General features: G+C 34.8%; 1 protein-coding gene across 1 annotated transcript in view; it reads right to left on the minus strand.

The window, feature by feature from the left end:
• The window catches only part of NCAPG (non-SMC condensin I complex subunit G), a 45014-nt gene that overhangs the window by 14641 nt on the left and 13535 nt on the right, over positions 1-16838 (minus strand). The window contains exons 10-14 of the mRNA XM_020878320.2: positions 16299-16388; positions 15825-16004; positions 10737-10847; positions 8416-8535; positions 2604-2831 (exon numbers count right to left, since the gene is read on the minus strand). Coding sequence (XP_020733979.2) covers positions 2604-2831; positions 8416-8535; positions 10737-10847; positions 15825-16004; positions 16299-16388 — 729 coding nt within the window. The remainder of the gene's footprint in view (positions 1-2603; positions 2832-8415; positions 8536-10736; positions 10848-15824; positions 16005-16298; positions 16389-16838) is intronic.

Raw genomic sequence — 16838 nt, forward strand, 5'->3', positions numbered from 1 at the left:
AGACTCTGGGCCAGGCTGGGTGGGGGGCAGGGGAGGGTAGGCGGTATGGTGAGAGTACCAGGAAACATACATTACCATAGTAAAATAGACAGTCAATGGGAATTTGCTGTCTGACTCAGGGAACTCAAACCAGAGCTCAGTAACAACCTAGACGGGTGGGATAGGGAGGGAGGTGGGAGGAAAATGCAAGTGGAATGGGACATGGGTACATCTATGGCAGATTCACATTGATGTTTGGTAGAAACCAACGCTGGAGAAGGAAATGGCAACCCACTACAATACCCTTGCCTGGAAAATCCCATGAATGGAGCGGCCTGGTAGGCTACAGTCCATGTGGTCACAAAGAGTCAGACCAATGCAATACTGTAAAGCAATTATCCTTCAATTAAAAATAAATTTTTTAAAAAATGGGCAGAGGAATTGATAAACATTTTTTGAAAGGAGATACACAAATGGCTGACAGGTACATGAAAAGGCGCTCAATATCACTAATCACCAGGAAAACACAAAACAAAACTAAAATGAGGAACTTCCCTGGTGGTCCAGTGGTTAAGACTCCACCTTCCAATGCAGGGGGCATGGATTCGATCCCTGGTTGGGAGAACTAAGATCCCACATGCTGTAAGGTGCTAGAAGAAACATGAATACTTTTATGCAAAAAAAAAAAAAAACAAACCAGCAACAACTGATCATACCTTGCACCATATACAAAAGATTAACTCAAAAATGGATAAAAACCAAAATATAAAAACTTAAAAAAGAATTTAAGGGGAAAAAAAAACCCCACCACAATGAGATATCACCTCACACTGTTAAAATGGTTTTACCAAAAAGACATTTGGCAAGAATCTGAAGAAAAAAGAACCTAGGTGCAGTCTTGGTGGGAATGTAAATTGGTGTAGTCATTATGGAAAGTAGAATGAAATTCTTCAAAACAGTAAAAACACAAATACTATATGATTCAGCAATCCCATTTTGGGGTATATATCCAAAGTAAATGAAAAAGAGAATCTTGAAGACATATCTGCACTCCCATGTTCACTGTAGCATTACTTACAAGAGCTAAGATATAAAAACAACCTATGTGTCTATTAGTGAATGAATAGAGAAGATGAGAGATATATAGTGCAATATTATTCAGCCATAAAAAAGGAAGGAAATCCTGCCGTTTGCAACAACAGGACTAGACCTTGAGGACAATATACTAACTGAAATAGCCTGACAAATACTTTTGTTGTATCACTTATATGTAGAAATCTTTCAAAAAGTTAAACTCAGAGAAATAGTAGAATAGTGGTTACCAGAGATTGGTGAATGGGGGCAAATATAGAGGTTTGTATAGATGAATAAGTTCTAGAGACCAAATGTAAAACATGGTGGCTAAATGATAACACTATAGTATTACTAAAATCTGCTGAGAGAACATAAATGTTTTAACTTTAAAAAGAAAGAAAGGTTGAGGATATATTAAACAATTAGTTGGGATGAGGAGCAGAAGCAAAATCCTAAAACAGCAAAGAAGAATTAATATATGACCTGGTAACCCTACTTCTAGAAATATACTCAAAAGAATTGAAAATAGCTACTCAGCCATACGTATCTTCATAGCAGTACTATTCACAGCACCCAAAGGTGGAAACAGTCCAAACATCCTTCAGTGGATGAATGGCTAAACAAATTGTGGTATATACGTAGAACAGAATATTATTCTGCCATAAGAAGGCTTGTGACACAAGTCACAACATAGATAAATCTTGAAAAAAACTAAGAGAAAGAAAGCAGACAGGAAGTCACATATTTTATGATTCCATTTATAGGAAATATCCAGAAGAGTTATATCTATAGAGACAAAATGTAAATTGATGGTTGTTACAGGCTGCCAGGAGGAGACACTGGGAGCAACTACTTAATGAGTAGTTTCCTTTGGGATAATAAAAATGTTTTAAAAGTCAGAGGCAGTGGTTGCACTACACTAAATGTCAATGAATTGTTCACTCTAATATTGCTACTTTATGTTATGTCAATTTCATCTCAATAAAAATTAAAAATTTTATAATTTAAATGTTTATAGATGCTTTAAAAATGTAGTTAATGAGAACCTTAAGGAAAGAGATCTAAGCCCATACCATATCTTAGAACTTGCACCCACTCAATATAAGATTGTTTTAAATTATTTCTCAAGACTCTTTGGGAGGACTTCCCTGGCAGTCCAGTGGTTAAGCCTCCGTGCTTTCAGTGCAGGTGGTGGGAGTTCAATCCCTGGTCAAGGAACTAAAATCCCCGTGTCAAAAAAGAAAAAAACAAAACAAAACTCCTGGGGAAGAAATTTGTAAGTCATAGATCATAAGACAGAGAAAAAAGATGAAAAAACAACAACCTCCCAATAGTCATTTCATTTCTGTTTACACTTCAATTCTCTAAACATGTAATATGATAGTGGGAAACCAGGTATATTATAAGTTAAAGAATTTAATTGATATTCAAAAGGCAAAAATCTTAAAAATGCTGGCCAAATTTAAACTTCAGCTTAAAAACTAAAGAGCATAAACATATATATGCTAAAAATGACCTTGTACACTAATAGGGCCATGATTATTTCTTACCTCGCTATCTAAGAAATCAGAAAGTAGTTTCAGAACATTCTTGGCTATAGCAGTCTCTTCTTCAGATTCTTTTGACTCTTGCTCTTCATCGGTGTTTATGTCTGCACCTTCCTTTTGAGTAGCTTTGATTTTTTTAGTTTTAAATGGTTCAAATCCAAATGTCATCAGCTGGTCAAAGATTGCCTTTAAAGCACTTATTTTTATTGTCACATCATCAATTTGCAAAACCTAAATTGAAACAACATCCCCCACCAAAAGTAAATTAGGTACACTTTCATTCTGTTCACACAAAATAAAATTAACATATATCTTAGTCTAATTTCAACAACAGTGTCAAGTCTACATATAATATTTTTTAAAACATAATTAAAATTTATTCTAAAGTTACTGTTATTTATACCATGACGTTTAAGAGTTACATTTCTTTCAGAAAAAGTTCATCAGTCAGTAAAAGTTTCCTGAACTAGAGTCAAGCTGAATTATATTATTTGTTCCTTTTATAAATAAAAAATGTGTATGAGTATGTGTTCAATGAGTATATGTTCAACTACGATTTTATTATGTTTTTAAGATCTAGAAAGACTGCTCCATTATATTGCAATTATTTAGGTCATCTATAAAGACAAAAATATTACATCCTAACTAATGAAAAGCATTTACTAGAACATCAGTATTCCTCTAAGCTATCAAGCTTCATTAAAGACAAATTTTTTTCTTATTAGTGCAATAAATTCAGGTTTGATTAATCATCAACTCAGTTTTCATTGAACTGGAGTCCTTTATAAAAGGAAGTAAATCACAAAACCCAACAGTTTGTATGAGTATCCTAAGTTAAGAAAACTGAATTCCTATAAACCAAATTTCAAAGCCATGAAAAAAAATAGAGTTGAATGTTTTTACGATGAAGAAATTTACTATTAGTATATTCTCTAATGTACTTAAATTTTGGTCATTGATCAGCCTGGTTGATACACTATACAGCTTAGCCCATAGAATTAAAAAAAAAAATCCCAGCAAGTTTGTCAAATAAATGAACTGAGAAAAATGGCTCAAAATTACAAAACTTAACTTCAAGGCACATCTATTACATTTTCTTATGGCAAGACTTGCAAATTTGCCAAATCCAAGTGCTTATTTCTAAAAATGTACTGTCATGACCATTCTCTACAAATTTCAAACAGACTACTCTCTCAACAGCATCTTGGCTTTCCTTGCCCTTTTCAGTCCTTTACTGGCTAGCAATAGCTCTCACAATTGGATTTTTTTTAAAGAAAGATTTTAAAATTAAGTAATTTCCCTCTTCTGCCTTTCTAACAAGTGCGGATATATTTCTTAAATCAGTTTCTGCTAGTCAAACTTGATTTAAAAAAAAAACAAACAAAACTGATTTCTTACTTTCCCAAAATATAGCTCTTTTCCTTTAACCTAAAATCTTCCAATGATAGCTCTGAAAATACCTTTATAAACAAATGAATCTGCTGTGGTTAAATTCTTTTGAATGCAAATCCCTTTGAAGATCTAATAAAAGTCCAACCCAGAATAACATTCAAAACATAGGCAAAATTCCATATACAATTTATTTTACTGCATTTGTATCTGGTATCACCCACATTTTTAATGTACAAAAAAAATATACTATACTGTTATTTTTCAGACAAACATTAATAGCCAGTCCCTGAAAAAAAGCTCAGAGATCAAAGTTTAAAAAAAAGGTCAATTTTAATTTTTAAAAATTTTAATTCCATGACAAGGCTACTATTAACTATTTTGATTTGAAATAAAGGTAAAATTATGTCATGGTATTGATAGGGAACATTCATTTAATTTTCACATGAACGTGATTTTGGCAATTCCTTTCCACTACAGAAAATTATATAGGAGAAAACAACACTCCTATAACTCTGTCAAATGGGGGGATGAGTTTAGTATTAACTTCCTAACACTCCAGGACACTCTTAAGCATTAAATTCATATTACACTTCTTCTAAAATGACCAAAACACTTAGCATTCACGTTGTTGTCACACTGTGTTAGTCACTCCATTGTGTCCTACTCCTTGTGACCCCATGGACTGGAGCCCCTGAGACTCCTCTGTCCATGGTATTCTCCAGACAAGAATACTAGAGGTTGGGTTGCCATTTCCTTCTCCATATTATTCATGTTATATCAACAAAAATTAAAAAGATCAAAATTCACATTTCAAATTTAAAAGTCAAGTTACTGTACTTTTGGAAAGAGTTCTAGGCTACTTTTTTTTTTTTTTGCTGCAGTGCTAGAAATTTTATATAATTGTCTAACTTTAATCTCCTCTATCAGCATTCCAACTTGAAAACAACTTGTAAATTTTCAGAAGTACTCATAATGGTACATAGGGCAACTTAATGAATGTTTTACCTCATTTTTAGAGTCAGAAAGCACTGTACTTAGTAAGCTAGACATAAATGAACCTTCACTATCAAATGTTCTCGTAAGATTTTTCTTCCACTTAAAAAACAAAGTAATGACTAGGGGTCAATCTACACTTCACTACCCTTCCTCTAGAAAGCCAGAAAATTGAAGTTGACAACTTACTCATTTAATTTCTTAGCAAATCTCTTTGAAAATGTAGGATTTTATTTCCTGGCTATAAAGCCAATAAAATTCACAATAGTACATGGGACTCCTTTTAGAATTACTAGTAGAATCACTGATGCCAAAACCTGCTGCTTTAAATAGTAATGGAAGATTTATTCTCCATCTTGGAGCAAAACCAGATATATGGCCAAGTGCTATAAATGATTCATCAGAATAAAGTACAAAATCTTTCTCCCAGTTTGAAAAAAACTATACACCATTTTAAAGATAATACTTGACATTCCAAGTTTCCAAAAGAATCTCACATAACAGAAATATTACTCTGATAACGAGCATGGGATGATAAATATAAACAAAGCAACGTTAGGAATTTAACCCTTGCACATTAAATGAACTGATTAGATGCGAAGTACTCCAAAAAAGGAAATTATAACCAAACACTGAAATTTCTGAGAACTATCTTTTAAAAAAAAGTATGGTTTAAAATTTTTTTCCTTTGATACAAGTCAGTTTGACCATTTCCAGAACACATGACTTACCCATGTCCTCCCTAACTGTATGCTTTCTTTTTCTTGGCAATATCATATGCAACATTAAAGGAAGTTTCATTTGGGCCTAGGTTTACTTGGAAAATACACTTCCTTCCATCTCCCCACATTGTCACAAAAGGACAGTGTGATTCATGTAGCACTTGGTGTTGTCAAATGTAGTGGAATAAAAAGCTGCAAGGTATTTTTGTGCAAATTCCTTGCCAACAGGTAAACGGGAGCACTTTTCATGTTAACTTGAAAAGAACATGTGACAAGGATTATCGTTTTTATGAAGATTTTTTTAAAAGACTCAACCCAATCAATAGTTGAATTTCCCCCCAGATCAAAAATACTTTGCAGCTTTTCTATCCCACTGCATTTGACAACTCCAAGTGCTACATGATTCACACTGTCGTCCTGTGACTGTGTGGGGAGATGGAGGGAAGTATATTTTCCCAGTAAAGCTAGGCCCAAACGTTAAAAACAGATGTCCAAGGGAGCTAAAAAGTCAAATGGATTCCACTGATACACTAGACGTAATCCCCTCTGGTCTACTCAATGGCACTCAAGCAGCTGAGCACTCTCTCTTCCCTATATTGTTACTTTTTTCGTTCCATGTGGGTCCTTCTCATTAGGGTACAAAACAGGCTTTAATTTTCTCCATCGTAAAAAAATTCAAACCAAAAAATCTTTTTTTGTTACCCCATACCCTCTCTTGCTACCCCTCCATTTCTCTGTTACTCCTAACAAAGTAAAATCTTGAAAGAATAGTCTACACTGGCTGTCTCCAATCCTTCTCAGGGAGAAGGAATGGAGGAAAAAAATCCTCTACTCAATAATTCTCTCTTTGGATCACTACAATAGACTTTGACCTTCACATAAACTACTTTCATGAGAGTCACCGAACACTTCCTTACTTGCCAAAGATGGTCAACCATGAAGTCTTACCAACCTGTCACAAGTATTAGACAGTTGGGTCATCTTGGCCTCATTAAAATATCATCTTCACTTGCTTTCTAGGACATCACACTCTCCCCTATCTACTTCACCCTGGTCTTAACTGGTTCCTCCTCATCTCCCTTGCCTGAGCCCTAGGGAACTACAAAGTTGAGATCTCTTCTCAAACTACATGCATTTGTCAGGTAACATCCACTCTCTAGGTATCAGATACAATTATAGAATAAAGACTCCCAGATCCATGTGCTCAGTCTGGGCCTGTCTTCTAGCTCCAAACCCACATACAAATGCCTCTCCAATATACACCCATTTGTACCTCCAATTTCAAACTTACCATGTCCAAAATTGAACTCCTTATCTCATTTACCTGCCATAAAACCTGTTATTCTGTTTTCCTTATCACAGGAAAGGGTAACTCCATCTTTCCACCTATTCTGGCCAAACTCCTGTTTCCTTCCACTTCTTTTTCTCACATGTCATGTCACATTCATCAGCAAATTCTTCAGACATTGTCTTCAAACTTAAATTACCATCACTTCTCATGACCCCAAAAATCATAACACTGGTCCAGGTCATCAAATTCTCTTTCCTGGATTATTACAATACCTTATGAGTACCCCTGCTTCCATACTTGTATCCCTGTAATTACTACTAGGGAATCTGCAAACTATGACTCATGGACCAGATCCAGCTGCTGCCTATTTTTATACAGACTCTAAGCTAAGAATAAAATTGTACATTTTTAAATGGTTAAAAAATGATATCTCATTATGCACTAAAATTATATGAAATTTAAATTTCAGATTCCATAAGTATAAGTTTTATTGATCTACAACTACACCTAATAATGATTCTCATCTATGGATGTTTTCAACCACCACAGCAGGGCAAGAGTTCAGACAGACTATTCGCCCTGCAAAGTCTACAAAATTTACTCTCTAGACTTTTACAGAAAAGGTTTGCCAACCCATGATCTAACTAACACCATACCCAGTCAGAGCATAAAAATACTCTACACAAAATCTTCCAGTTCCTTCCCAACTCATTCACTGTGAAGCTACATCTTTATAGACTGCTAGACATCCATAAAGACACGGATGTCAGCTACCTACAAACTCTTTCTTCTACTATTCTTCCCTTTGCTCAGTCTGCCCTAGCCGTATGAGGTCCTACTCCTTGAACATGTAAAGCAAAGTCCTACTGCAGGGCCTCCCGCCCTGCTCCTCCCTCTCTTTGGAAACTTCTTAGCCCAGATCTACAGCTCATTCTCACTCCTCACTGGTAATGGCCCAAATTTCAACTTATTAGTGAGGTTTTTCTCGATCAAACTGCTCCCACTCCCTATTACCAGTCTTCATTTCCTTCCTCTGTTTCTTTTCCATCTGACATACTATTTACTGTTTATTTTCCACTGTGTATTTCCTCTGCAACTTTTATCTTGTGTTTTTCATTACCTATTTTATTTTTTCCTAAGTGAGAATAATGCAGGGCATATTATATGCACTCAATATAATTTGCTATATGATTAACTTTAAGATAACCTTAAATAACTGACATTTCATCTTCTACAAAAAAAAATTTAATAACAGAAAAATCAAAAGATTAAAAACTGAGTTCCTAAAAGTCATCCATCATCAACAACATCAATAAGCCCTGGAATAGATTAAACTTATAATACTAGCACATTCAGACAGATTGAGTATTTATTTCAGGAAGTATAATCAAGATTTTAATCACATGATAAATCCTACCTGCAATAGTAATACAAAGTGTTTACTTGCAAAATCCTGATTCTGCAGTCCACAGCATCCCAAACACAATACAGCCAAATTTCTTACTACAGGATGAACATTTATTATTCCAGGAAGAATCTAAAATGAATTAGAGATTAAAATAATTTTGACTAGAAGAAATTTAAAACAGTATATTAAAAAGGTGGTCAAAACGAAAATTTCTTTAAGACCTCATAGATCTACTTCATTTCCATATATAGTCTATTAACTCAAAAAACTAAATAGTAAATTGCTAAAACAGAAGAAAACAGTCAGAGCAAATTATAGTCCCTATATTCCCTCCACCTGCCAAAGCTGACTCAATGGCTTCCCAGTGCTGAAAGAGAAGATAAAACTCCCTATTGTGTAGTCTTTCCCAGTATCATCTCATGCCGCAATATCCCTTGCTCTTTGTTTATTCAATGGATCTGTTTTCAATGTTTCCCAATCAGTGCTATCCACTAGAAACATAATGCAAATCACATATACCATTTTAAATTTTCTAATAGCCACATTATAGTAAAATGAAGCAGATGAAATTAATTTTAATATATTTTATTCCAAAATAAATAAAAACACATATAATCAACATCTAAAAATTGAGATAACATTTTTAGCTGTGGTTTTAAAAAAATTTTATAAAAAAGTGAGATAAATTATGTTGTTTGTACTGTCTTTGAAACCCAATGTATTTTTACATTTATAAATATATATATATTTAGAATAGTTTTTAATAGTCACAGGTTTTTAATATCCACATGTTGCTGGTGGCTACAGTATTCACAAGAGTAAATCTATACCATTCTTCCCTTCCTTTTTCACATACTTAATATGCCCACTCAAATGTCACCTCAACGTCACCCTCCATGAATAGATGAAACTCATTATCTTAAGTTAACATATGACCATAAAGCTTTTCTTCATAGCCATTATCAATGGCATAAGCTTTGACTTGTTTATTTGATTGATGTCCTCTCTCACTTGACCAAAAGATCTACCAAGGGCAGTCTACATGTGTTTTGTAAATCATGTACACTCTATCCCCAATACTGAGTGTACAGTACACAATACACTATGACAGATATATTATTTATATTATAAAATCATTAATATTTGTTCACTTTCATTTTTTAAGCACAGTAATTCCATTAAAATATTATCACTCCTATATCTAAATACCTTACTCTTCCAATCTTTAGACAGATTACTTTTATATATTTAAAATCGTTATGACCATTCAATTTTGTATTCTTTATTTCCTCAATATTGTATGTGTTTTCCCACATATATATATGTCTTTGTAATTACTGTTTCAATTGTGTAGTTGATTATACCATAATTTATCATTCTCCTGCAACAGAACCAGACATAAAGCACACAGCAAAATTTTAAAATATTACTTTTCATTAGAGACATCTTCTTCCTTAAAATTAAAACTAAATTCTAGAGATTTAATAGATCTAGTTTTAATCAGCTCTGGACTTTTCTAAATAATAATCTGGTTTCTTTACTATATTGACAAACTCATGACAATCCAAGGAACCAGATTTTAGAGCACAATTGTTGGCTGTTTTTCACTAATCCCAAGGGAAAAAAACCTTAGGGAAAATCCTGGAAGAGCTTGGATACATTTAAAATTTGCTTTGGATAAGAAGCAATACTAAAAAAATACTCTAAAGCTGCATGTCTAATACCATCACCACTAACCACATGTGGCTACTGAATACTTGAAATTTGATTTGTCCAGATTGAGATGTGCTTTAAGACTTAGTATGAAGAAGAGAATATAATTTTTATATTGACTAACTGATGAAATTATATTTGGGATATATTGAGTTAAATATATTAAAATTAATTTCACACATTTCTTTTTAACTTTTAAATGCAGCTACTAGAAAATTTAAAGTTAACAGGTGGTTTGCATTATATTTCTACCAGACAATGTTGTTCTAAGGCTTGGAGAATTTATATCCCTCTCCTGAGTAAAATGGAGATTACCTATGGAGGGTTACTTTAGTAAAAAGTCCCTTAAATATGCAGTAATAAACAAATTCCTTCACAAGGCTTACAATGTAACTTTCTCAGTCTTTCTACACAGTAAGATTCTGGTACTTTAAATATTACTACTGTATCTCAGTATTCCTCTTACTATTCAAAAAATGAAGATATTCTGCATCTCTTGCCAGTATAAAATAATTTTTTCAAACTTTCTAAAAGAATAACATATACCAGGTCTTTTACATGCATTATCTTAATTCTCACAATATGAAGCAGCCACTACATTATTTCTTTCAACATACCAAAGATTCAATGATGCCATCCATGGTTGCACCTATACCTGTTGAAGTGGACATCTGTTTCAATAGTTCATAGCACAAAATAAGACACTTCTGTAGGGTTTCAGCATCATTCTAAAACAAAACACAAGATATTCTGCATTAGTAAGAATATATTCTGCCCACCCCTCAAATATTGACTTTCTTAGAGTTTTTTGTCTAAGACATGCTGTCTCTATACACATTCCCTGAATGACTTTAACCATTCACATAATTTACCATTTATGAGCTAGTTCAACTATTCTCTAAAGTTTCATATTCCTATAGAAAACTGCCATAAGACATTTCCTCTTGTATGTCCAACAGGCTTTTTAAACTCAAAATGGCCAAAAGCGAACTAATTATTACTCAAATCCCTCCTCCTGTGCAACATCCATAAATACTGCTGCCATCTACCCAGCCATCCAAACCAAAAGACCAAGGACACACTCCTGACTCACTGCTCTCCCTGTTACTAATTCCAAAATATGTTTCAAGTCCATGACTTCTTTCCAAATCCACCATCATCATGTTCAGATCACAATCATCTCAATCATCTCAATCATTACTCTAAGTCTTCAAACTAGTATATATGCATGAAATTAATTTCCTGAGTAATAGAATGACATAATCTCATTTTTAGTTCTACACCATGATCTTTGAACAGGTCAACGTGGTCAAACAGATGCCGAGAGTAAACATCGACATTTTAAGAATCACTGAACTAAAATGGACAGGAATGGGTGAATTTAATTCAGATGAACATTGTATCTACTACTGTGGACAAGGCTCTCTTAGAAGAAATGGAGAAGCCCTCATAGTCAACAAAAGAATCTGAAACAGTACTTGGGTGCAATCTCAAAAATGACAGAATGATCTTGGTTTATTTCCAAGGCAAACCATTCAAAATCACAGTAATCCAAGTCTATGCCCTAACCACTAACGCCGAAGAAGCTGAAGTCGAATGGTTCTATGAAGACCTACAGGACGTTCTAGAACGAACACCAAAAAAAGATGTCCTTTTCATCATAGGGGACTGGAATGCAAAAGTAGGAAGTCAAGACATACCTAGAGTAACAGGCAAGTTTGGTCTTTGACTAGAAAATGGAGCGGGGAAAAGGCTAAGAGAGTTTTTCCAAGAGAACGCACTATCATAGCAAATGCCCTCTTTCAAAAACACAAGAGCCAACTCTACACATAGACATCATCAGATGGTTGATACCAAAATCAGATTGATTATATTCTTTGCAGCTGAAGATGGAGAAGCTCTACACAGTCAGCAAAAACAATACCGGGGGAGCTCAGAAAATGAGATCCTTATTACAAAATCCAGACTTTAATTAAAGAAAGTAAGTGAAACCACTAGGCCATTCAGGTATGACCTAAATCAAATTCCTTATGATTATACAGTGGAAGTGACAAATAGATTCAAGGGATTAGATCTGATACAGAGTGTCTAAAGAACCGTAAGTGGAGGTTAGTAACACTGTACAGAAGGCAGTGAAGAAAACCATCCCAAAGAAAAAGAAATGCAACAAAGCAAAATGGTTGTCTGAGGTGGCCTTACAAATAGCTGAGAAAAGAAGAGAAGTGAAAGACAAAGAAGGGAAAGACATCCCCAACTAAATGCAGGGTTCCAAATAGCAAGGAGAAATAAAAGAGCCTTGTTCAGTGAACAATGCAAAGAAACAGAACAAAAGGATAAAAAACGCTAGAGATCTCTTCAAGAAAACTGGAGATACCAAGGGAACATTTCATGCAAAGATGGGCACAATAAAGGACAGAATTGGCAAGGACATAACAGAAGCAGAAGAGGTTAAGAAGAGGTGGCAAGAATAAACAGAACTGTACAAACAAGGTCTTAATGACTGGGATAACCACAGTGGTGTGTTCACCCACCTAGAGCCAAACATCCTGGAGTGTGAAGTCAAGCGGGCCTTAGGAAGCATTACTATGAGCAAAGCTAGTGGAGGTGATGGAATTTCAGCTGAGCTATTTAAAATCCTAAAAGATGACACTGTTAAAGTGCTGCACCAATGTCAACAAATCTGGAAAACTCAGCAGTGGCCACAGAACTGGAAAAGGTCAGTTTTCATTCCAATCCCAAAGAAGGGCAATGCCAAAGAATGTTCAAACTACCGCACAATTGTGCTCATTTCATAAGGTAGAAAGGTGATTCTCAAAATCCTTCAAGATAGCCTTCAACAGTACATGAACCAAGAACTTCCAGAAGTACAAGCTGGATCTAGAGAAGGCAGAGGAATCAGAGATCAAATGGCCAATATCCATTGGATCATAGAAAAAGCAAGAGAATTCTGGAAAAACATCTGCTTATTTGACTACACTAAAGCCTTTGACTGTGTGGAGTATAACAAACTCTGGAAAATTCTTAGAGAGATGGGAATACCAGAGCACCTTACCTACCTCCTGAGAAGCCTGTATGAAGGTCATGAAGCAATAGTTACAACCAGACATGAAACAACAAACTGATCCAAAACTGGGAAAGGAGTACATCAAAGCTGTATGTTGTCATCTGGCTTACTTAACTTCTAGGCAGAGTACATATTTCAAAATGCTGGGCCAGATGAAGCACAAGCTGGAATCAAGACTGCCAGGAGAAATATCAACAACCTCAGATATACACATGATACCACCCTAATGGCAGAAAGCGAAGAAGAACTCAAAAGCCTCTTGATGAAGGTGAAAAAAAGCTGGCTTAAAACTCAATATTCAAAAAACAAAGATTATGGCATCCTATCTCATCGCTTCACAGCAAATAGATGGGGAAAAAATGGAACAGTGACAGACTTCTATTTTCTTGGACTCCAAAATCACTGCAAATAGTGACTGCAGTCATGAAATTAAGGACAGTTGCTCCTTGGAAGCAGAGGAGGCAATGGCACCCCCCTCCAGTACTCTTGCCTGGAGAATCCCAGGGATGGCAGAGCCTGGTGTGCTGCCGTCTACAGGGTCGCAGAGTTGGACACGATTAAAGCAACTTAGCAGCAGCAGCAGCTCCTTGGAAGAAAAGCTATGACCAACCTAGACAGTGTATTAAAAAGTAAATGTTACTTTGCCAACAAAGGTCCATCTAGTCAAAGCTATGGTTTTTCCAATAGTCATGTATGGATGTGAGAGTTAGACCATAAGGAAGGCAGAGCGCTGAAGAATTGATGTTTTTGAACTGTGGTGCTGGAGAAGACTCTTGAGAGTCCCTTAGACTGCAAGGAGATCAAACCAGTCAATCCTAAAGGAAATCAATCCTGAATATTCATTGACTGATGCTGAAGCTAAAGTTCCAATATTTGGCCACTTGATGTGAAGAGCCAACCCACTGAAAAAGACTCTGATCCTGGGAAAGATTGAAGGAAGGAAGAAAAGGGGATGACAGAGGATAAGATGGTTGGATGGCATCACCAACTCAATGGACTGAGTTTGAGCAAACTCCAGGAGATAGTGAAGAACAGGGAAGCCTGGCATGCCACAGTCCATGGGGTTGCAAAGAGTTGAACACAATTTAGCGACTGAACAACAACAACATGATCTTTGGGTAAGGCACAATTTTTAAAAGATTGCTTACACAAGGCCTTACATGAATTGGCCCTTAATTTTTTCCCCCAGGTTTATCTCTTACCTCTTCCCATCAATTCTATAGTCACATGGACCTTAAGTTTTTTAACATGACAGGTACTCTTTAACTTCTGAGCCTTCACACATGTCACTCCATCTGCCTATAACAATCCTTTAACAACTCATTGCACAGAGAAGACAGAGTGCAGTAAAAGCACAATGAAAGCTACATGCCTGGGTCTGAATCCTGCCTCCACCATTTACTATCTATACAACTTCAGGCAAGTTACTTGCCTTCTATAAAATGAGGATAATTATACCAATTCCACTAGGTCATAGTGAGAATCAAATGAATTCACACTCATGAATATCACCTCCACACACACATACAAAAGCATCCTGTAACTACTAGCTTAAAAATTATTTTTCAAATCTCAAGTTTAAACATTTATTCTTCTGGAGAAGTCAACTCCACACTATGTGGTTCGGATGCCTCTCCTACACTTACCTGACTATAGCATTTATTACACTATACAGTGATTATACTGTAACAGATTTATAACCCTTAAGTAGGACAAATGAACACATAAATGGTCAAAGCAAGTAAAGTTAAACAGATAATAGTAATCATGACAGATCACCTTACTTAAAATTTTTCTAATTCAGATTTGCAGTTTATATCTTTTTCAGTTTACATTTTCAATTTTTGCTTTAAATTTCCTCCTCAAATTTAAAAGCCCACTGAATTTGTCAAACAAAAGAAATAGCTACTAACTATGAAAATAAAATTCAGGCATATCCACTGGGAAGGTGAGGTGTTAAGAGCAGGAAAGTCTATGGCTACAGAACTCAATGAAATAACTCACAAAACTCCCCTGTACGGTAAACTCTTCCCTATCCAGCTTTCTCTTCCTGAGAATAATCAGAGGCCATTACAGAGTACTGAGAAGAGCTCCCCATGCTATAGAGCAGGTTTTTATTAGTTACCTAGTCTATACAGTATTTCATTTAAAATAACAAAATTACTTAGCTTTCTCTAAAACAAGAGAGTAATTAAACTTTAAAAAATATATGTGTAACAGTATTATTACTATAGAAATTCTTCTCCTAGCAGTGGAAAGATCATGAGTCTTCCATAAATAAGGGAAAGATGCATTTTCCTTTTCTAAATCATTGAAGACAAACTAAAACAAAAAATAAAGAGAAGGCAACCACTGGAAGGCAATTTTCCTTGGCAAGGAAGAAAGACTTTAGATCCTAGGGATCAGCATGACAAGGGAGCAAATCAAATAAAGTCCTAGCTACAATAATTAAAGTTCATTAAAGCTTTTTGAAGACCAACATAGAAAGGAACTGGCAGAAAAATATAATTTTCATATTATTTCATGGTACTGTTAAAAATCCTTCCAAAGGGAATATATTCTGGCAGCTAAATTAAGCAAACAAGGTTTAATTGTGATGATTAATAGCAACTAAAATTTACTGTAAAAAAGTTATCTATACCTTCTCTATGTGGACTTCTTTAATTTCAAGTTGTTCTGTCTCTTTCAATAGTTTTATTTTGGCATCCTCTAATGCTTTTATTTCTTCTTTTAACTCTGATGCTCGATGAAAATCCTGTAAGGTAATGCAATTTTCCAAAGAGTCTTTCGCCTCAATAAGTTTAACTTTTATTTCAGCCATCTAAGAAAAGATATAAATTGTAAAAACACCAAACAAAAACTATTAATACAAAATCTGTAGCAAACTAAACAGTATTATTAACATCTCAACCATCAACAAATTAATCAGTCGGGCACATAGAGAAAAAGTTGTAGTCTTCCTGAAACAGACTGGAAAATCTTTCAACTCACATAATCTGATAACATTTGACACTCTTATAGTTTAATAGTTAATCTATAATTTAACTTTGTGAGAAAAAATTTTAAAATGTACAAGAAATAAAAGAGTTGCACAACTATATGACTAGAGAGTTACCTTAAGCTCTTTCTTTCTTACATCAGCTGGATCATTATTAACACCAACAGTAACAATGGGTGCCCGAATCTCTGAGATAATTTCTGTAACCTGATAAATTATAATTCAGAATGTTTCAATATATGTTATACAACAGTAAATGACATTCAACTGTCACACAGAACTCCAAACAGTATCCACAATCTTTTCAAAAATAGAGCAAAACATATAAGCAAAAATGGCACACATTCTATTTCCTAGACAATTTTAGAAAAAAATGACCAAACAATACAACTGACTAAAAACTCTTAATATCATGGGACGGTAAATAAGCATATAGACACTGAAGATAAATTCTCTTTCACACAGTGCTTAGAAACAGAAAAAAAAGAAAAAAGCCTCCAATCTTGCGTACCATAAACCTAAAATTTTCTGCCTCTAATCCTCAATTCCCTCTCTTGTTAAACTACAATGGGAGTGGAATATGAAAGAATACCCTTTAATTCCTCCTTTGGGTGTACAAGGCATAATGACAGAAAACTAAACACTTCCCTTTCAGAG

The sequence above is a fragment of the Odocoileus virginianus genome, chromosome 21, assembly GCF_023699985.2.
Source record: "Odocoileus virginianus isolate 20LAN1187 ecotype Illinois chromosome 21, Ovbor_1.2, whole genome shotgun sequence".
NCBI classification, from domain to species: domain Eukaryota; kingdom Metazoa; phylum Chordata; class Mammalia; order Artiodactyla; family Cervidae; genus Odocoileus; species Odocoileus virginianus.